The sequence below is a fragment of the Takifugu rubripes genome, chromosome 12 (genome assembly GCF_901000725.2).
Source record: "Takifugu rubripes chromosome 12, fTakRub1.2, whole genome shotgun sequence".
NCBI lineage: Eukaryota > Metazoa > Chordata > Actinopteri > Tetraodontiformes > Tetraodontidae > Takifugu > Takifugu rubripes.
The window spans coordinates 12,463,786-12,485,289 of NC_042296.1; the positions used below are offsets into that span (position 1 = coordinate 12,463,786).

General features: G+C 48.1%; 3 protein-coding genes across 6 annotated transcripts; all 3 read right to left on the reverse strand.

Annotated features, from left to right (window-relative positions):
- Window positions 1-14: 14 nt before the first annotated feature.
- On the reverse strand, window positions 15-8,239 carry znf687b (zinc finger protein 687b). 2 transcript variants are annotated; one of them, XM_011609418.2, is made up of 10 exons: window positions 8,164-8,239; window positions 5,176-7,497; window positions 3,640-3,902; window positions 3,372-3,556; window positions 3,032-3,208; window positions 2,788-2,950; window positions 2,183-2,521; window positions 1,995-2,095; window positions 1,815-1,902; window positions 15-1,717 (listed from the first exon to the last, which is right to left on the reverse strand). In XM_011609418.2, the coding sequence occupies exons 2-10, from the start codon at window positions 7,481-7,483 to the stop codon at window positions 1,109-1,111; spliced, it is 4,233 nt and encodes a 1,410-aa protein (XP_011607720.2). In that variant the 5' UTR covers window positions 7,484-7,497; window positions 8,164-8,239; the 3' UTR covers window positions 15-1,108. The 2 variants fall into 2 exon arrangements, with proteins under 2 accessions (XP_011607720.2, XP_029700521.1); XM_029844661.1 differs by lacking the exon at window positions 8,164-8,239 and adding an exon at window positions 7,648-7,775.
- A 173-nt stretch (window positions 8,240-8,412) lies between these two features.
- psmd4a (proteasome 26S subunit ubiquitin receptor, non-ATPase 4a) lies at window positions 8,413-11,379 on the reverse strand. The gene is made up of 10 exons (XM_011609417.2): window positions 11,354-11,379; window positions 10,618-10,758; window positions 10,421-10,535; window positions 10,251-10,337; window positions 10,065-10,133; window positions 9,763-9,978; window positions 9,416-9,524; window positions 9,220-9,351; window positions 9,029-9,081; window positions 8,413-8,848 (listed from the first exon to the last, which is right to left on the reverse strand). The coding sequence occupies exons 1-10, from the start codon at window positions 11,377-11,379 to the stop codon at window positions 8,678-8,680; spliced, it is 1,119 nt and encodes a 372-aa protein (XP_011607719.1). The 3' UTR covers window positions 8,413-8,677.
- Window positions 11,380-11,839: 460 nt separating this feature from the next.
- Window positions 11,840-21,304, reverse strand: LOC101075087 (phosphatidylinositol 4-phosphate 5-kinase type-1 alpha-like). Of its 3 annotated transcripts, none has more exons than XM_029844663.1 (16): window positions 20,956-21,304; window positions 19,699-19,825; window positions 17,283-17,314; window positions 16,991-17,077; window positions 16,785-16,915; window positions 16,541-16,658; window positions 16,204-16,356; window positions 15,709-16,008; window positions 15,413-15,621; window positions 15,236-15,319; window positions 14,989-15,037; window positions 14,832-14,916; window positions 14,576-14,746; window positions 14,299-14,416; window positions 13,969-14,055; window positions 11,840-13,874 (listed from the first exon to the last, which is right to left on the reverse strand). In XM_029844663.1, exons 2-15 carry the CDS (start codon window positions 19,745-19,747, stop codon window positions 14,010-14,012), a joined length of 1,632 nt encoding a protein of 543 aa, XP_029700523.1. In that variant the 5' UTR covers window positions 19,748-19,825; window positions 20,956-21,304; the 3' UTR covers window positions 11,840-13,874; window positions 13,969-14,009. The 3 variants fall into 3 exon arrangements, with proteins under 3 accessions (XP_029700523.1, XP_029700522.1, XP_011607717.2); XM_029844662.1 differs by having other exon boundaries at window positions 19,699-19,829; XM_011609415.2 differs by having other exon boundaries at window positions 14,576-14,743; window positions 19,699-19,829; window positions 20,956-21,303.
- Window positions 21,305-21,504: the final 200 nt, after the last annotated feature.

Here is a 21,504-nt window from a genome sequence, read left to right on the forward strand (position 1 = left end):
CCGCTGCAGGCGTCCATCTTGGCCACATTTATTTTGAAACAGCACAAAAGTGTAATGGCATTTTAGCAAGCAGACCACAACCATGGGAAACAAAAGGACATACGTTTACACTATTAAGCTATATAAATATTTCATGACATATAAAATATTTTAAAAAAACAAAACAAAACCCACTCAAGAGGCCCCGTCGAGGCGGTTTTGGAAACGTACAAAACAAAGGTGAAATTGCAAGCACTTTTTTTTTCCACAGATTTAAAAAAGGGACCGTCTCGGAGATAAACATTTGTCTTCATACACATAAAACAACACCTACCCCCCCACCCCCAACCCCAACCCCAACCCCCCCGCTGTCACTCCTGTCGTAGTCACAATAGCTCCGACTCTCTGGAAGGGGTGGAAATTTCCTTTAAACTCGAAACTGCATTTAAAAAAAAAGAAAATACAAATACTATATATATTCACATTATCATAGCCGAGTTTCTAAAAGAAGGAGTTTTTAGTGTATTTACATCCCAGGACTGCGACACAGCCCGATCCTTCCTCTTCTCTAGCTTAACGACCAATAACATCACACACAGTCACGCTACACAGTTCACGGACGTCCTAGAACCTGCTCCTAATGAGTCTCACCTTCCTTTAGTACAAATCGGACGCAAGCCGACCGACACAAATACCAACAGCAGAAATGTACAAGTGTGTCTCATATATAAATAAATATAACGCAAGTGTCAGTGTCACCTCTCCAACACTATAACCGTCGGGGGGGGGGGGGGAGTGACGTACGAAAACATCTCTGCTACAGCCGCCGGTACAGGGACGCGTGACGCACCGGTCAGTGTCAGTGAGGGTGGGCTAGATACAGTGAGGCTGATATATGATCGGGGAAGGGCTGAGCCCCCCCCCGGAGCCAGTCACAGGCGTCTTTAGTAAAGTGACCAGTAACGTGTTCAAACATGCAGTTACAATTGCACAGAAACGATGGCGGATAGATTCAAACTAAAAAGAAGTGCGCGGGAAGCAGCCGCTTCATCGTGACATTCATATTCTACAGTCTCTCGCCCCCGAGCGTCGTCTGTCAGGCAAAAGCCCCGCCCCCTTTCCCCTGCCTCTACTGGGGCTTGTCTGTTTTGTGTGCCGTGAGGAAGGCCATGCCGTGGGTCCTGAAGTGAGTGTTGAGGTCCGAGGCCTTGTCGAAACGCCGGCCGCACACCTTGCAGCCCAGGTTGCCGTCGCCGTCCTCGCCCAGCGTCTGGGGGGAGGCGGGGGGCGAGAAGCTGGGGGAGTGGTGAGCGCGCGCGGCGCTCCGTTCGGCGTCGCCGTGGGTGTCCCGCACGCGGTGGGCGATGAAGCGGTGCCTGCTGAGGGAGCCGGACGAGGCGAAGCAGACGCCGCACTGCAGGCACTGGAAGGAGGCGGTGTCGGCCCGGTGTTGCGGGATGTGGCGCTGGAACTCCGCCCCGTCCTCCGTGGAGAAGCCGCACGGGACGCACCGGAAAACGTTGTCTTCTTCCTCCTGGTGGTTGGGCGGCGCCGACCCGGGTGCAGCGGAAGCTCGTGTCCGCTTTGCCGGGCCTGGGCCGTCCTCGCCATCCAGCGAGGGGCTTTCTTCCTCCTCCCCAGCCCGTCCTGCCGGCGCCCCGCCCTCGCCGTCGTGTTCCGAGGAGCTTCCTGGTCCTTCTCCGCCTGTGGCTGCACGTTTCCGGGTCACGGGGGGACCCTGAAAAACACGTTTAAACAAGTAATTAAACATTAACGATGAAAGGAACAAAGATTAAACATGAAGTCGGTGCGTCGACCGCTGGGACCGGACCCACCTGCCCCTCCGTGGTTCTGTGATGGAGTCGAACATGTTTGTCCAGTAAGAAGCGGCTGCCAAACGTGCGCTTTCCTTCTGTGCAATATCTGCAGAGAGCGCACGGATACGTGCACACAAACACGGTGCGATCAGTCCCCAACACTAACGTGTCAAACGGATCCTTCGGGCTGTGACTCACTGGCAATGGAAGATCCGCTTGTTGCCCCCGTGGATGACGCGCTCGTGCCGCCGGAGGCTCGACGACGTGCTGAAAGTGCCTCCGCAGATGCGACAAGGGAACTGTGGCGTTTAGGACACACACACACACACACGCACACACACAGTCAAATGTGCTGAACTCCAAACTCAGACATGTGAGGGTCTCACCTTGCCGTGCTCCATCTTCACATGACCCAGATATTCTTCGTTATCAGTAAAGGTGTTCTGACACTGGGGGCAGGTCCACTCGGTCGGCCCGGCGGGCGGAGCCGAGTGGCTTCCGGGAGCCGGGTAGTCCTCGTCCCCGTCGTCCTCGTCCTCGTCGTCTTCTTCCTCCTCTTCCTCCTCCTGCTCCCGCCCCCAGTCCTCCCCGTCGGAATTCTCGGGTTTTCCGGACGGCTTGGATTTGAGGACGGCGGGAGCGGATGTGTTGGCTGGCGTGGAGGCGGAGTTCGAGGGGTCGGACTGAGGCTCTGCCTGCTTGACCGATGGTCCTCTGTGGGCAGTCTGGGGGGGGGGGGGGGGGGGGGGCGGTAGGCGTGAGAACAGGAAGGAGCGCAGAAACTTCTCACACCCCCAAAAAACGAGCTGCTGAAGTGTTCTTGGTGTAGAACTTAAGACAAGGCTGCCGGTGAAACCTTGCTCAGGCCGATCCAAGACCGTGCTGTTCGCCTTCACTGACGCCACATCCACCGTAGCAGAGAGTGGGTGGGCGACACAAAAAGGCAACAAAAACAAAGAACCAAAATGAAAATGTGCATTCAGAAATGTACCTTAATGTGCTCCATCATGGATCCTTTCTGGGCGTAGAGCTTCGTGCAGTCGGGACACTTGAAAACGTGCACTTTCTGTTTCGCTAAATGAGTGTCGAAGTGTGTGTACAGCAAGGGCTTCTGGGTAAAAACCGTATCACACATCACGCACTTGTAGATCATTCTGCAAAGAAAAGAGAAGCAGCTGAATCCACAAGATGCTGCTGTTTGGGGCGGGCGAAGGTGGCGGGAGCTTTAGCCCTACTTGGCCTGTCCTCCCGTTAGTGTCGGGTGCTGCGTGCTGATGTGGCTCTGGGCGCTGGGGGAGGACTTGAACGCCATGGGGCAGCTGGGGCACTTGTGGAACACCTCGCAGTGAGCCGTCTGAATGTGGGACTTGATGGAGTTGAGCCCTCCGAACACCACCTGGCAGCTGGAGCATCTGGACACCACGGTGACACAGAGGACATGAGATGGAGGGTCTCAGAGGTTTGGGGTTTCTACTGGACACTGTACATCCGATGTCAATAGAAACAAGGATGCAGACGACAGACTCGGAGTGTCTGACTGAACTAGACCAGCAGGACGTGTCACTGGCTCCACACCTGTAGCCGATGCGCCTGGCAAAGTGCAGACAGGCCTCCTCCAGGTGGGTCTGGAAGGTGGCCTGCCGGGCCACGCCGCCACACTCGGGACAGACGTGAGGCGCCCTGTGTTTGTGGATCCTCTGGTGTGCGGACACGGCGCACGGGTTCGGCAGCATCATGGGGGGTGAGCATTGCGTACATGTCTGGAAAAAGGAAAGAGTGAAGGACCCTCACGAACAGCAACCCCCCCCCCCTCCTGCGTCGGCCAACACCATCCACTGCTCACCGAGTTGGGGGCGCCTCGGATCTGCTGAAAATGCGTGACCATCTCGGTCTTGCTGGAGAATTGCGTCTGGCACTCCGGACACTTGAAGTTGTTGTACTGCAGCCCCTCCGCCTTCTTGCAGGGGAGGGGCATCAGGGCTTGGGGGCCCTGGGTGGCGCGGCGGACCGTACGAGGTTGAGGCGCCGATGGAGCCGACGTGTCCTTCATCGGGCTGGAGCTGGCGGAGACGGCGGAGCCTCCGGCGGTGGTGGACGGAGAGGAGACTGAAGGAGAGGAGGATGAAGGAGAGGAGGATGGAGAGGAGGATGAAGGAGAGGAGGATGGAGAGGAGGATGAAGAGGAGGATGAAGGAGAGGAGGATGGAGAGGAGGATGAAGGAGAGGAGGATAAAGAGGAGGATGAAGGAGAGGAGGATGAAGAGGAGGATGGAGAGGAGGATGAAGGAGAGGAGGATGAAGAGGAGGATGAAGGAGAGGAGGATGGAGAGGAGGATGAAGGAGAGGAGGATAAAGAGGAGGATGAAGGAGAGGAGGATGAAGAGGAGGATGGAGAGGAGGATGAAGGAGAGGAGGATGGAGAGGAGGATGAAGGAGAGGAGGATGGAGAGGAGGATGAAGGAGAGGAGGATGGAGAGGAGGATGAAGGAGAGGAGGATGGAGAGGAGGATGAAGGAGAGGAGGATAAAGGAGAGGAGGATGAAGGAGAGGAGGATGAAGAGGAGGATGAAGGAGAGGAGGATGAAGGAGAGGAGGATGAAGAGGAGGATGAAGGAGAGGAGGATGAAGGAGAGGAGGATGAAGGAGAGGAGGAAGGAGAGGAGGATGAAGGAGAGGAGGATGAAGGAGGGGAGGATGGAGAGGAGGATGAAGGAGAGGAGGATAAAGGAGATGAGGATGGAGAGGAGGATGAAGGAGAGGAGGATGAAGGAGAGGAGGATAAAGGAGAGGAGGATGAAGGAGAGGAGGATGGAGAGGAGGATGAAGGAGAGGAGGATGAAGAGGAGGAGGATGGAGAGGAGGATGAAGGAGAGGAGGATGAAGAGGAGGAGGATGGAGGAGAGGAGGATGAAGAGGAGGAGGATGGAGGAGAGGAGGATGAAGGAGAGGAGGATGGAGGAGAGGAGGATGAAGAGGAGGAGGATGGAGGAGAGGAGGATGAAGGAGAGGAGGATGGAGAGGATGAAGGAGGGGAGGATGGAGAGGAAAGCAGGCGTGGTCACCCACAGGTGGACATCAGGAGAGCTGAGACGAGGTCAATGAGCTCCATCACAACTGCACCAGCCCTGCGTTACTCTGTTATTACCATTATTGTTATTACGGATCGGAGGAGTCTGAGTTACAGGAATTTACATTTATAAATCATAACTAATAATGACCAAATATGTGGTTGGGGTAAGAATATATTCATTATTTAGCGTAGAACTCTCAATAATTTGCTTTTCCCACACTTGTGATGAGCGTTTCTCTCTGGTTATTACTGAAATAAAACGACAAACCACAAATTTGAGAACTTTTGAGAGCCCCCATCCCTGCTTACTCCCAATGGGGGCGATGTCCTGCTGTCCGATCATCTGCTCCACGGTGACGGGCCTCATGACCAGGTGCGAGCACTGCATGACCAGGCCGCGCTCCTTGTGCTCCCTGGCGTGCAGCAGCAGGCTGCACTTGTTGAAGAAGGCCAGCCTCTTGGCGCAGTGGTTGCACGTCACCTCGATGCGGAGGGATCGGCGGTCGTAGTGGCGGGCGAGGCTGCGCTCCAGGGCGAAAGAATCCCCGCACTCCAAGCAGCGGTACCCCGTCGCCGGGAGGGGCAGGCCCCATTCGGGCGGAGGCGGCGACGCAAGATCCGGTTTATAGCTGGGTAAAAGGTTCTTACTGTTGAGGATCTTGTTAAAAGCCTCCACCAAACTGGACTGGCTGCGGGAGATGACGGCGCCGGTGCTGTTGACGATGGAAGCGGGCTTGTTGGACTGGAGGCCGCCGCTCCCTCCGTTAGCCGTCTTATTCGTGGCCGTGCGCACGCTGATCCCGCCGGCGGCGACGGAAAACTTGGGAGAAGAGGCCACGGCCGGCGTTACGGGCAGGGCGGCGGACTTGGTGATGCTCACCGCCGTGGCAGAAACCTTGGTCTTATCCGACGCTGCCATTTTGTTCTGGACCTTCGTGGCAGCCGCCAGCATGACGCTGCTGGCGGCGAGGGTGGACACGGGCAGCGCGTTCAGAGCGCTCACCTTCTGGGACGCCGTTGCCATGAGTCCGGGGGCAGCGTCTCCTTTTTGGCCCTTGTTTCCCAACACTCTGCCCTCCCCAGCTTGACCTTTGGGGTCAAGACCTTTCTCTGCAGCGCCGCCTTTAGGTGCCACCCTGGTGACTGTTCTGGTGATTCCCCCCGTGGAGGTTTTAATCGTCTTTATTCGGACTTTGAGGGGTCGGGATGGTGCTCCAGAACCAGAGTGTGCGGCAGCAGTTCCTGGCTCTCCCTGGGATTTGGGTTTGCCGTTATCGGCGTCCATTTTTGCGTCCGTCTTTGTAGTTTCTTCCTTGTCCGTTTTGCCATCAGAGAGCCTCTCGGCCCCGCTGCCCACTTCCATCTCTTCTTCCTCCTCTTTAGGTTCCCGCAGTTCTGGAGGAGGTGGAGTGGAGGCCACAGCTGGGCTGGAGCAACTTTTAGTTGCCCCGTGAGCAGTCGATTTGGGGAATTCTGGTTCCGGACTCTCTGGCGAGTCTCTCTCCTCGATGACGTGTTCTGTGTGTCTTTCCTCCAGCCGGGGACCTTCTGTTGGGCCAGACTGAGGCGTTGATGAAGTAATTGCTGCCCCTGGAGGAACGTCTCCGGGCTTAGGATGTGACGCAGCAGACGACATGGGCTGGACCGAGTCGGACTTGTAATGCCGGGTGAGCTGAGTGCAAGATGGAGAGTCGGGGTTCTCTTGGATTATCAATGGACTTTCCAGATCTGGATCAGAATCATCGTCCTCCATCTGCTGGTGGAGATAGCCGACAGGTCCACCCTTGGGCGCTCCATTAAACGGCTGAGCCGTGTGGGGTGGGTGCGATGACAAAGCAGAAGACGCAGTGGGAAGCAAAGGTTTGGACGGCGGAAAGAAGGGAGACGCGAGTCCAACGGGGCCCCCGACCGTGAGAGGACGGGACACAGCCGACAAAGAGGATGATGAAGGCAATGACGCTTTGACCCCGTCGGCCCGCTCCTGGCCTGTATCCTGCTGTTGCTGGTGTTGCTGCTGTAGGAGCTGCATCTTTCTGGCCCGGCCAACAGGATCTCCAGAACCTTGGCCCACGAGTGGTTTTAGTCTGTTGAATATGCTACCGGCCTGCTTGTGAGACTTTGTTGCACCAGCACTTGCTGTTTCTAAAGACACTTTGGAGGTGCTGAGAGACCAAGGTGCTCCGTTAGACTGGTTCTGACTGAGGGAAATGGGAGTAGAGACACTTGAAGCTGCAAAACCATTGTGGTTGAGAGCCTCAGATTCAGTCAGCCCAGAAGCACAGGCTGCCAGTCTAGGGGTCACATCTACACCTGTGATTACATCGATGGGGTCCTGGTCTGCATCGCCGTCTCCTCCGTCAACAGTCTCGAGCCGTACTTTGTTCTTCACAATCACACTAACTATCGAGGTGTCGGCCTGGGGGTCTGGTGGGCTCGGTGGTCTTAAAGAAGGCCCCACACCCACCACACTGTCTGATTTTCCAAGAGAGGCACCTGCAGCTCCGTGGGGTCCCTCTGCATCATCGGGGGCAGACTGGATGGCCTCTTTGGCATCTATGTCTGGAATGTCAAAGGCTGCCAACAGGTCATCAAAATCTGGGGTTTTCATGTCCCCCATACCGGGATCAACTCCTGCAAACACAAAAATCCACAGACATTGGAGCAGACGTTCACGTCTGTCAAACTAGCTAGCACAATACTTGCAACAATGCTACAAATCAAAACTGTTATTTGTATTGTTTTAATTCTTTCCAGGTTTTTTGTGCATATTAAATTTCTTACGTTCATCATGCTTGGGGCGACATGACAGACGGCAGCGTGTTGATCTGATAAAGCTAATTATTACTAAGAATCAGTTCTAAATAGCATCAACATTAGCCACCTAGCTCGGCAGCGACAGGGCTTCTGAAACCAAAGCCCCTCTGGTAACAGGTTCGCATATTGCACTAATATATTATTGGAAAATACCATTTCATTTACGTTTAAGGTGCATGATATGTTTTGCAATATAGGCCGTTTTGAACCTGTGCAATCTCTGAAGCGAGCTCGATTATTCCAAGCTAGCGAGAATCCTGCCCGATTGAAGCTGGCTAGCTGGTCGCCGAGCTCCAGCCAAGACAGAGAGGGGTCATTTAGCTAACGAGCTATCGTTCGCCATTAAACAGCAATCGGAGCGATTTGTTGAAGCATGGATTTATGGCAAAAGCAACACGTTGATTGTAGGGTCAACGATGTCAGAGGAGAGGGCGACTGGGATGGGAAATTTCATTTAACATTTCGTGTATTTTGATTGTTTACCTGGATGTACGATTCCCGACTATCCTAGCTCGTTTTCAGCTGAAAATGCTGCGCTTCCGGTCACGTGACCGGACGCATCCTATTAGGCTGCGAGCGCGCTGGAAAACCATCAGGATGCTGAGCGATGACACGTATCTTCATCTTCCCTGTGAAAGGCATCAGTTGGGACTCAATTTGCTGTTTTAAATGCCACATGACGCAATTCATTGATGACAGTTGAAACGAGGAGAGCAGCAAATGGAAGCAAAACCATATTTACACATAGTTTTATTGAAAAAAGAGACAGGCGTGACAAGAGGGGCATCTCTGTTGTCATTCAACGTCGACAAAATTGCAATGTGGGAGCACACATGACAATTACTGTAAGAGGATACCTTTTAACGCTTTAGAAATATCAAATTTATTCCCAGGTAGTTTAGATTGTGTTTAAAGTGTCTACCATCGGACCGTATTTAAGAGTACTGTCTCTTGAGTAACTCCATAGTCTGTAATGTTCATTTTTCCAGCCAGCTCCTCATTTCTTTTTCTCTTCATCCTTTTTGCCATCTGACTTGCTTCCTGTCTGGGAGGCCAAGGAACCCATGGCATTGCGGATAGCCTCGTTGTTTGGATCAACCCCGGGCAGGTTCTCCAGGACGCTCTGCAGGAACTCGGGGTCTTGCATCACATCATAGTCATCTTCCTCCTGTTCAGATGCAATGGAAAATACTTTTAATGTCGGCAGCACTGGGCAGTCAAATTAAAGACAGAATTCAAATTGAGCTGTCTCCATCAGACAATCAGAGAAAAGTGTTCTGGGTCCGTCAGCGACGCATAAACTGGGTCAGTGACTCAGTAGGTAACATCCGCTCAGGTATCGAGTCACCTTGGCAGATTCTGCAGTGTCCATGGGAGCGCCCGGGTCCATTTCTCCATACTCTGTTCAAAAAATAAGACCTCTTCTTTAAAAAAGCACAAATCCAAAAATGTGAATGATCAAAGACTTTAATTCATTTGATGAGCAGCCAAATCAGCATGTTGACGAGTGGTTGCAGGGTCGGCCGAAGCGACTCTCACCTCCACCAGCAAGGGACATCTGCATGGCATAAGCGATCTGCTCCTCCTCCGTCATGCTGCTGAAATCGGGCAGCACCGCCGCACTGCTCTCAGGCTGAGACACCGACATCTTCAATAAGGCCTCCTCTGATTCTGCAGCAGATGGGTCAAAGGTCAACGGAGGGCTGACCGCAGGCACAAACACCTGGAGACTTACCGTCGGCGCTGGCCGTGGGCACGCCGGCCTCGGCGGCGGAGGCAGCGGCGGCTCTGCGGGCCTCCTCCTCCTGCCTCTGCCGCTGCTCCTCCATAGATACACGCAGGGCCTAAAGTAACACACGTCAGCAAAGGTCAGCGATATTTAAGCATCTTCTTCTAATTAAAGACTGCATTCCTCCCCTACGGCTAGTTTGAATACACAACCAATCTCATTGACCTAGATGAATAATCGGACTGAGTCCTTCACATGTGCCTTCGGTGCCATCAGCCCCTCACAATCGTGGGACGTAGCCTCACAAAGCCAGAAGAGCTGGCCATTCAGACCGATTCTTCGTTTTTACGTACCAGGGCTAGCTCTGGATCTGCACTTGGATCTACACCAAACTCAAAGTCGCTGGCGCCAAGACCCATCATAGACCCTCCTTCACCAGCCAGAATGGGAGAAGAAAGCAAAGCGTCGGCCAGACTGGGTCCTGGAGGGACTGTGACCAGATGTGAGCCTGTCCCGTCTTTTCCGTTGAGAGTGTTTATAAAGGCAGTCAGCTTCTCCGTATTCACTTCCTTAAAGTTGGAGACAACAAGGACAGTTTAATACTCCGATGGAGACCATTTCCACTTATGCTCCTCGGTTCAGCACCAATACTCACCTCTTCTCCAAAATTGATAATGTCCACGTTCACTTTCTCCTTTTTCAAACGTTTGGCCAACTTGACAAGCTTTGCAACAAGCAACCCAAAGTCAAAAAAAGAATCCATTAACAGCTGGCGAGTGGACAAACCCTCAGACGACGTATACGTTGGAAAGGAGAACATCGCGTTGCCTCACAAACTCACCTCTTTTTCATTGTCCTCTATTGGACTCCCAACAAAGGCAATGATCCTCATCTTGTGGTTTTTTCCTTGTCTGTGCTTTAGGGCCAGCTAACCACAAAAACAAAAGCAATCAGAAGAGACTGGGGGGTCTTGCACAGTCATTCTCCAAAGCAAACCTTGAATCTACTCACATGAGCCACTCGGATCCCTGTACAGAAACAGATATTGCCTTTGGGTTGAACTGCATGAAGCTTTGAAAGGATGCGTCCTGAGTCTGGTGTCAGCGTGGTTAAAACCTCGCAGTTACTGTGGGGGAAAACATCCACAGCCATTCAGAAAGCAGTCAGGCATGAGCCAAAGAGGCTGTCATCGGGGTTCAGGAGCTTACTCCGCCATCGTGATGAGGCCCACGTTGTTCTCCGGGTTGCTTCGTGTTTTTGAGTGACAAACAATGTTGACAGCATCTTGTTGCGCCTGTAGCCTCGTTGGTAGAAAATCACCGTTTCTCATATACTCGCTGTTGTCCACACTGAACGGAGGGAAACAGCAAAATGTTCATGTTGAGCCAATCCGAAACATTCATCCGATCCGGTATCGGCAGCATTGGACGTGCAATCGTTCTGATCAAGACCCTAAAAGACAGCCGACAATGCGGCATCTTAAGGAATCGCGAACGCATTCTCTCCTGGGCCGTTTAACAAGCGGCTCCAACGTATTTAAACGTAACTATTTATAACGTTCCGTGCTCCAGCCCGACACAGGTCTAGCTTAGCCTGCTAGCATTAGCAGATTGTGACAACACACATCGCCTGGTGAGACAGCCCAAACAGCGTCCGATTAAACACACCTAGGACACAGCAAAAAGAGTAGCAACGGGAGATTCAATCATATGTAACAGAACTCAGAAACTACTACAATAATGAAGCAGGAATGATTAACTTCAGCTACAATGACTCAGCCGCTACCCTGTGATAGCAGGCTAATAGTCAACGTTTTATATTCTACGTAATATCGACATTACACTGAAGAACACAAATCACAAACACGGGTAGGAACCTATCAACTATGTTTTACCAAAGAATGTACATATTTAACGCATTAAAGTGCATTTAGATCGTTCTTACCAGACCATAGTACTTTCGAGCACCATTTTGGAAACTTCTTGTTACGTTCTACCACATGCGAACAAGACGACAGGCTATTGGTCCAAGGCTGAGCAAGGTCACACGTGATTGGTCAGAATTTCAACCTTGCGACCGTGAGGAGAAGCATGTCAAAAGAAGATAAGTAATCTGAAACATTCTGGATGGAAATATCGAATTTTTAGTGATTATGGGCTGAACTGATACAAGGTTACTTAAAATACTAGGTTGTTTTATGATAAAAGCCTCTTGGAAGATCAAGGTTCAAACGGAACATCACCCAAATCATCAGTTCCTTGATGAACATCTGAAAATCTCAATGAAATTTGATTATAACTTTTCACATTTTGACAAATCAACCCTAACAACCAACTGTTGGCAGAGGTAAAACTTCAAATAGTACAGAAGGCAGAAATAGATTTAAGTTGAATTCAATTATTGGACACAACACAAAATCAGCACATATTGTAAATAACTGGTTTAGTCGTTTTTAATGTCTTCCAGAAAAGATAAATCAAAGCAAAAATCCAATATTTTGATGTGGATTCTGATGTGTTTATTTACATTAAATTCAGAGAATATGTAATACACAAAACCACAATAGCCCCTTATTAGAAACAACACAAAGGCCATCTTACAATATGAATATCATTCATATGAGGAAAAAGAATATATTTGATTACTGAAAAAATAGTTTCTCTTTTCCTTAAGATACAAGAATATATACATGAAATCACCAAAGACAAATACAAAGAACACGAAATGCATATTCCAAGTCATTGTGATTCATTACTAATGTGCATGATGTTACACTTTGACACCATTTGTTTTGACAGGCTGTTGTTTTTGGAATGAGAAGAAGGTAGTCTAAAAGGAAATACTGGTTTTTCAAAGGGCCCAAATAAAAAAGCAACTCTGAATTGAACTATAAAAACCATATAATGAGTGGGAATGTATTCATTTTATGGCCCGCAGCTTTTCACTCATGCTCAAAGTGACTGAAGCCTATTTAAACTGCATTTATGCTTCTGGACAATTATCCAGTGGATTTAACCCTTTTCCAAATGAGTAGATTTTTTTTAAAAAAAAACTGGAAAAGTGGCAAATAAGTTAAAAAAAAAAAAAAAAAAAAAAAAAAAAAAAAGTGCAAACCAACTAAAATACAGGTTTTACTTTCCACAGCAGGCTGCCATGATCACTTTCTGACAATAAAGCAGTTAATGTATTCCAACTGAAGCTTGACTGAAAAACCTTTAACCTTGCTGCTGCTGCAAAAACCCAAACAAAAAAACCATTTGATTGTTCAGGGCCGCCTCAACGGAGCTGGCACAGATTCTGCCAGCTCCTGGTTACCACGGCCCCGAAACATCAAAGTTAAAACGACAGCAGCAACACTGATTAAGTTAATACATGTGAAATAAGCAGAATGAAAAAAGTAAGGCACAATGCATTAATCCTCTGTGATTATGTCTGTTTGCATGTACAGTACTTTCAAGAATATCATTCGGGGCATTACACTATTAAATGTAAATTTTAAAAAAAAGTCATTGTGGAGAAAAGCAAATTTCAAAATGTGACAATTCAATTGAGGCATTAGACCAAAAAAAAGAGAATATATATTAAAAGGGCAGTTCTAAACCATTTTTCCAGCTGGGGGGAAAAAAGTGTTGTATTCAACGCTTTGCATTGTTCAGTTTGGTATAAGAATTAACTGAAGACAACGCTGGTTTTAACCAAAAAGATGAAGTTTGTTGGTGAAAAAGGCCTCAGCATCAGTTCTTTGGTCACATTCAGGCATAAAGGCAAATTAATATACACAGCAAACTAGTATCAGAATATCTGAGTTTATGATTTCACAGTCTTTATAGTATCAATTACAACAGCTGATTCAAACTAAGTGAAGAGTAGATCTTTGTCCAGCATGAGTTGACGACAGAGTAAGCTTTAAAAACAGCACCTTACCATAGAAGCATATAAATAGAGTTATTTAAAACCGTGCTCCTAAACAAAATAATAAACTATTGTGTTAAAAAAGAGGCAAATATTAGGCTGAATCAGTCCCTCAATGGAAGAAGTGGAGCGAGCACTGAGCTAAACACACTGCACAGCGTGCTGAAGTGTTTGAGAGGAATTAATTCCACATTTTTGACAGATCGATTCTCTGGTTTCACCGAATGTTGGCACATTATCTCCAAAAACATGGCTGTGCAATGAGACATTGTGGTGAGATGAATAGTGTTTAGTGCCACCAGAATGAATGTATCTGCAGCCACTAGTGTCAGAATATATCGGTCCCCATCCAACCTGCTCATATGTGTATTGGAAATATGAAAAGTGCAATAACAAATATAACAAAAAGCACATTAGGTATTCCACTTGGTCATGCACAGCTACCCTGAACCACTTTTAAATTCGTGTACCTCAAATTAATAAATGGGCTGTAACATTTACTCCATGTTTGTTGCAGTTCATTTTTGCCCATTTTCGGTCCCCGTGATCATACCTGGAAAAAGAAATGCACCAAACTGATTTAAACACACAAGAACAAAACAAAAAATGCATGTAAACGCAAAGTTCCGTTTAATTCCTGCACTCACAAGTCGTTTGCTGGTATTGGATAGAATTTAAATATATCAGATCATTCCTCAGCACCGGCACCTTCTTCCAGACTCCCAAACTGAGGTCTGCAATCAACAAAGAGTCAGTCAAGCTTTATTCAATATCAAAATACAGGCTACGTGTGCAGAAACCTAAAGACTTTCCCCATCCAACAAATGTAGCAGTCAGACCTCATCTTGGCTGCGCTGGATTTTTGCCCATTTGACCCGTTTGCTCGTCTCCAATCTTTATCTATTATGACTGCTTCACCCCCTGAACTCTTGGGGGCGCTGTTCACCCTTTCCCAGTTTGAATTCCACGCCACTAACCTGTCAGTATCTTCAGGTTTTCCAGAGTAGGAAACGATGGCGGTTACAGTAGTTTTCTCGACAGCCTTGATCATCTGAGAGGTTTTTGGGAGGAGATCGGGACGTCCTGACTGTGCGGCTGGTTAGAAAGGGCAGAAAAGCTGTTAATACCGTGTTGTGATATAAACACTGCACGCTGGCACATGCTGTGTGACTGAATCTCCGTTGGCATCTAAAAGCAGCAACAACAAGACCCATGCTGATGCATAGGCACATCGCCCGAGACCCCAGCTGTTACCGTTGTCTCCTTCTGAGTCTTCTTTGGTCTCAGAGCTGATTTGATGTTGGAGTACATGTTGCTGGCTGTTGGTGCTGGTTTGTGTGGACAGAGAAGGTCCTGAGCCCGCCGTTTTTTTCACAGGACCTTGAGTCACAGCACGGCGCTTCTTATACGGAGAGGTCTTCACTGCTTCCGGGCATCAGAAAATATTAATCAGATAATTAATCCTTTATCTACTGGCATACGCTCCGTATAAACAATGAGTTCAGCTCACGTGGGACCTTCTTGAACACAACATTGCACATGAACTTCTCAAATCGGTCTGCGTAGAAACCTGGCCTGTGCACAGATACAGTGTCCTAAAGAAAACATAAAGGTTATACACGTATTTCTCGCACTGTAAGCACATTTATGTCCATGTTTTATCTCACCCCGTCATGAACCAGTGCTTTCCACGAGTGTTCGAGTTTCTTTACTAATCTGAGGAACAACACAGAGCCTGGGTTACTTAAGACTGCTCCAACAGATGATAACCAATTTTGACTTTTTACAGTCAGTGAGACCATGCTTGCCCTTTGTGCTCCAGTTCCCTGGATATTTGGGTGAATTTCACTCCCTTATAGTTATTTTACATCTGCATATGTTTCATTTTCCTTTAGCACGACTAATGTCACTTACCTATAAGACTGCAGGATGTCGATGATGCCGATATAAACCAGCAGCCTCTCGCCCTTTGAGTTTTGTGCTGGAATACCACCAGTTCTGTAGCACAAACGAAACAGGTTTCAGGTGAAAAGATCTTCTCTGGGGTAGCAGAAACAGGGAGGCGTCTCAGACGTGATGCCGGTTACTCACTTATCCTCTGTATCCGTCGAACCTGCGCCTGCCTCAGCTTCAATAGCTTCTATAGCCGTGCTGTACAGGGACTTTTGGCCCTGTGGCCTCCTTTGGTCCGCGGCCCCGGCCACCGCTGACTCTCTGTTGGCCTGCTCTCGACAGGCCTGATCCAGATTGTGGATTCCCACTAGAAGACTGTAATCCATAATCTTAAAGCTCTGCAACAGCTAAGTGATACATAATGGGACACAAAAGCCGTCAATAAAAAAGCAATAATGACGATAAAAACAGGGTTAGTCTTCTTGAGTTCTCACCAGACAGTCTCTGTGGATGGTCTTACAAACAGCGTTGTACTTATTCAGTTCTAACAGCAGCCCTTCTGGGATGTCTTGCATGAAGTCCAGGTCCTTGTACGTGGGAACAGCCTTGGCTTTCTCCTTCGCTGAGACGCGTCGCTTGTATGTGGAGCCCTTCAGGTCGAACTTGCGATGCATTCGCACCGAGCTCGGAAGCAAATTGTTCATGACGACAATGCGGATGTTCTTGCCCGCAGCTTGAACACAATATAATCCGTAAAACTTTGGTAATAAGGTACGTTTGTTCTGGTTCAGGTTCTGAGGGAGAAGAGAGAATGGGAAAAAAGTTAAGAAGAAGCACCTTGAAAGAGAACACATACATGTAGAAGAGTAAAAAACAATTAATATTAAGATTTTGTGTGTGTTTATTGTAAAGAGAAATCTGTTACAAAGATATTATGTTACGTGGAATCCAGCACTAATTATAATCTGCAATGGTTCATCTAATCTCACCATAAAATATCCTGGAAGGAGTTTCTGAAGAAATTCGGCTTCTTTGTGTTGGACCGTTTTGATAATGAACTCATCATCACTGGAGAGATAGAAAAGGGATCCACTGGCCCCCGAGTTGGACAGCTCAATCAGCCCCTCGTTGCACAGGGAATACTGCCAACACAGAGTTCCATGTTAGAGCAGGACGAGCGGCGCTCTGCGTCATCACCGCTCTCACTTCTCTCTTTGCTTTTGCTCAACTTCCTATTACCGGTACACTCTTCACTCCTTTCTGACATCATTTTCCACTTCCACTAACGTTTCGGGCATTTTCATAGATGCTGGAAACCAAACATACCATGTAATCATCAGGCCGGATGCCAAACATCTCCCTGAAGTAGCGGAAGGCCATCGGGGCATAGGTCTTAAATCGGAAGTCTCCATAGTGGTGGGCGGGCGTCAGATAACTGCCCGCACTTTTAGCCCAAAACAGAGGATAAACCCGTGTATTAGAGTACTCGTTATGGCGAGCAACAAAGGAATAAAGCATAGATTTAATCATGTTAGCCACACATCCAGACTTAAGGATTTGATCAATTTACCTGGGAAAAAAGATACTTTCTACAACTTCAAAGTCCTGCAGGAGCACGTCTCTTTCCGGCTTCTGGCTTAAGCTGCCCACGGTGTGTGTGATGCCCAGCTGGATGGCACCTTTCAGAGCCGATGACGTTGTCTGGAACACACAAGTGGATTCCATTTAGGTTCCTGAAAATCATCTGAACGCGTCACCTTGATCATATAGAGGCACCTTTTTATATGTTGTCTCCCCAGTGGGATCAATTCCACGGTGGCCAATGGTCTTTTTGGCATTCTGGGAAAGGCTGGTGCTTGGACCCTGTCAGTCAAAAACATAAGGGCAGGAAAACGTGTAAGCCAGGAAAGAAAAAGCTGAATGCTCAGCGTCGTTATGCAACATTTTCCTTTAAGAGCAAAGAGGAAAAAGATGTCAGATGAACGCTGGTAACGTCCAAAGTAGTTGACATTAATATGTATAAATGTGCAATTAAATACGTCGCACCGGCAACGCAGTCATTTCTTACCTCGGTAGCATTTTTTCGAGTTCCGGGGGTATCTGATTACAGCAAAGAGAAATTTTAAAATGTAAATTAGACACACGTTTGAGCCGTGGAGGGAAAATCAAAAGAAAGCACCATCTGTTTTAACACTTTGACAGCAAACAACACACATTAAGACAGTTTCCGCCATTTTCTAATGTTCAGGCAACAATCAAGCATGCAGACACACCTCGCTCAGTCCCTCTGGGAGAAGAGCGTCTCCTCCACAACTGACTCTGCAGGTCTTTCCAGAGAATGGGAGGAATTAGACGCTATGACTGGTTAAGGGACTGGGGTACAAATCTATACTTGTCTGGGCTAAATATAAACCGAGGAAATGTAACATGTAACAGAGATCTGCAGTGATCCATTATGGTCGACACATTGTGGCTCGTAAATCCATCAGCCCAACAGGGACGCTTCTTTAATGGCGCAACTCACAATGAAACTATCCGGTTTAAATCACCTTTCACCTGTGAGTGGTTGTCTTAGCAACCCGTCACCAAAATATCTTTCACCACAGCGAGTTGCAACAATTCCAAAACAGCACAGCTACGTTCATGTCTGAACTGTATATTTACCAGAGTTTCAAGTATTTGAGATGTGTCTGTTTACCAAATTCCACCTTTACCACCGTTACTGTTTAAGTTAGAGATCAAATTTATGGTCTGTGAAAAGACGTCTGTCACTACTAATCACCACAGCGAGACCGACAGCTTAACCTCAGAGTCACGACTCATTCAATGATACAAAAGTGTGATCATTATTATGGTCTGGATTTTGATACAGATGGCCAAAGGTACGAAGGACTGAACAAACTTACAAAACAATGTTAACCTCAGACAAAGAAATGTTGAAATCACGTTCAACTGGAACAAAGAACGCACAATGAGTGCGTTTTATTTACAGTGTAAAAAATGTCCGGGTGCCCGGAGCCGGCTGAGCCCAGCCCACTGTTGCACTCAGCCCAGAGAGGCAGCGCTGACCGGAGATCATCTGGACAGGATATTTTGGGTTGAGTCTCGAGGTTATTCTTGCTGAGACTACGTAGGTGTGTTGACCATAGTGCTCTGAATAACACTGCCTTGTTGCTGGGGGAGAGGCCTGCTCAACCCCTTCAATTAAGGATGGACAAGTACCGATACCGGGTGTCGATACTGGGCCGATACCGAGCCGATACCAGGTATCGATACTGGGCCGATACCGGGTGTCGATACTGGGCCGATACCGGGTGTCGATACTGGGCCGATACTGGGCCGATACCGGGTGTCGATACTGGGTCGATACTGGGCCGATACCGGGTCGATACTGGGCCGATACCGGGTGTCGATACTGGGCCGATACCAGCCTTATTTCAAAGTATGGGTACTCGTCACCACCAGCCTCCTCAGGACAAAAACACCCTCTTCAGACAAACAGCGCACTGCCGCCACAACACGGAGGCTCCAGTCACAACACACTCGCCGGCTCGGGGGGGTGGAGTCAACACGCTGCAGAACGCTACTCTGCAGTGGCAGGTGGGCTGAACAGAACCAGGCTTTCTGCTAATGCCACAGGATCTGATCAGATCATTGCCCAACCTGAGCGATGACACTGTCGTTCACACACGTTTTACAGATGTTGCAAAGACAGCGCAGGGCGTTCGTTCTATCTGCTCACTAGCGTCGATGTTTCCAGCTAATGATTCAAGATTCAAAAGGCTGAAAACAAATGCCACAAAGACCTAAAAAGCACCAAATCAATTAGGTGTAAATCTTTTAGTTTTTAACAAAGCACACACACACATCTGATCGGTTTAAATGTGCTTTTTATGTTTATGCAGCTTTTCTGCTTTGAGCTCCGTCACTATGAATCTTGAACACGTCGGATACAAAAAGTGATGTAGAATGTGCAGAATACTTTGTCCTGATTTAACTTTGTCCTGATTTAACTTTGAGCTTATATTCCCTCTGGAGGCCACTGATGTTTAACCTCTTCATCCCACTCAATTTTGGGCAGAAATTGTCAAACATTGGCAAAAAAGGTCCAAAATCGGTTCTCAGTATCAGTGAGTATCCTCAAAAATCCGGACACAGACCCACAGGTGTGTGTCTTATCTTGGCTAACCACCTTTATTATAACACACTGTTTGATGTAGATGTTTGTTAAGTCCATTAATACATACCCAAGCCTCAAAATATGATGAAAACCCATATAAAGTCCGTATAAAGTTTTACCGAGGTTTACTGTAACCATAACGACATGTTGTAAAAGGTGTTTTAATTAGTTCTAAGACAGGAGGACAGAGCTGCATTGGCAAATGCAAGCAGAGACACTTTAATCTGAATAATTGATAAGCAAAATAAACCATTAAGATTTGCATCTTGATGATTTATAAAGGTCTTTATAAAGTCGTACTTACAGCCTGAGGGGCCCTGAAGCCCTGGGGGTTCCTCTGGTGCTGTGGCCATTCAACTGAGAAACGTGGTTGAGGCCAAAGATTCACCGCTGGGAGCCAAAGAGTTACGGCTTCGTCTGCGTTTGGGGACCTGCCTGAGCAAAATTCACCACTGCTCAATAGAAATATCAGACATAATCTCATCTAACACAGAGACAAAAGCCTGGTCGGCTGCTGCAAAGAAGCAGCTTATTTGATCATGTTCAGTGATGTAGATTCAATTTCCCCACGGGGATGAATAAAGTTCATCTTAATCTTAATCTTAATTACAGACGTAAGAATCTATAGGCTGTCTGAGATCATGTATGGCAGCAATCTGGCGATCGATCAATATTGATATCTATAGTATAAGCTAAAGGCTGCATGGGAAGGATTTACAGATAAGTCATGTGTATTTAGATCTGTCGGGACGGCACGGGGACAGAGACGGCACGGGGACAGGGACGGGGACAGAGACAGGGCCAGAGACAGGGACGGGGACAGAGACGGGGACAGAGACAGGGACAGAGACAGGGACGGCACGGGGACAGAGACGGCACGGGGACAGGGACGGGGACAGAGACAGGGCCAGAGACAGGGACGGGGACAGAGACGGGGACAGAGACAGGGACAGAGACAGGGACGGCACGGGGACAGACAGGGCCAGAGACAGGGACGGCACGGGGACAGAGACAGGGACGGCACGGGGACAGACAGGGACAGAGACGGGGACGGGGACAGACAGGGCCAGAGACAGGGACAGAGACGGCACGGGGACAGACAGGGACAGAGACGGGGACGGGGACAGGGCAGAGACCCATATTGAGGATGAATTGCACCAGTTGAAACCTACAACGCTGTCTAAGTTCTACACACAAGAAAGGACAGTAAAATAGTCCATTATACAGACAAACAAATGCATTTCAGGTCGTGCAGATTATCCCTTCCAATCCAAACAGTAGGTTATGTAAGATGAATCTTAGAATATAATCCTTTGTTTTACCTGCAGCTAATATTGTCCCGTGATGTTAACGTCGACAACACATTGCGTCCAGGGTGAAATCGGTTAAGTACAATAAAAGCTACATTTTAAACAACCCAAGACAAATGTTGTGACTGGGAAAGATGGAGAACGCCAGATGGGCAATCCGATTCAACTTTCCAAACTTTTAGCCAACTACTCGCGCTGACTAGTAGCACCAAACACCGTCAACCAGGTCCCACACGAAGTGAACATCTTACCTTATTCAGAAAAGTAGGAAAGTCTCGAAAGTCTTTACGGATCTCTTAAGACACTGGGTGTGTTTGACTTTAGCCAAGTTAGAACACTTTCGATCAACGTTCGATCGGGTCGCAATGCATGCCGGTCACACTTTCTCTTCATTCGTCTCCGACTTGATCATCACTTAAACTTAACGAGGGGAAAACGTCAGCAATAGCAAAGAATTAACGCGATCGAGGCTACCCGAAACTTTATACGTCGGGTTTAACCGAGAAAAAAGGCTAAAGCCGGGCGCAGTAGCTGCTATAAGACAGCGAAGAAATGCGGAAGTAAATGTTGGGGACTGTTTAGTCAAGCGGCTACAGGCAACCTCAGGAACGCACGAACAACTTCCGCTAAATCTGAATTTCAAAATAAATGTCGGTGGAAGTGCTAAAATGTTTTCATAAAGGCATTAATACATTTTAAAACGCACTATATCGAAATAATATCATATTAAGTGTTTGACTACTAATTATACACATTATGAGGGTACACGGACAATATAAAACTGTTTAATCTGTTGATAA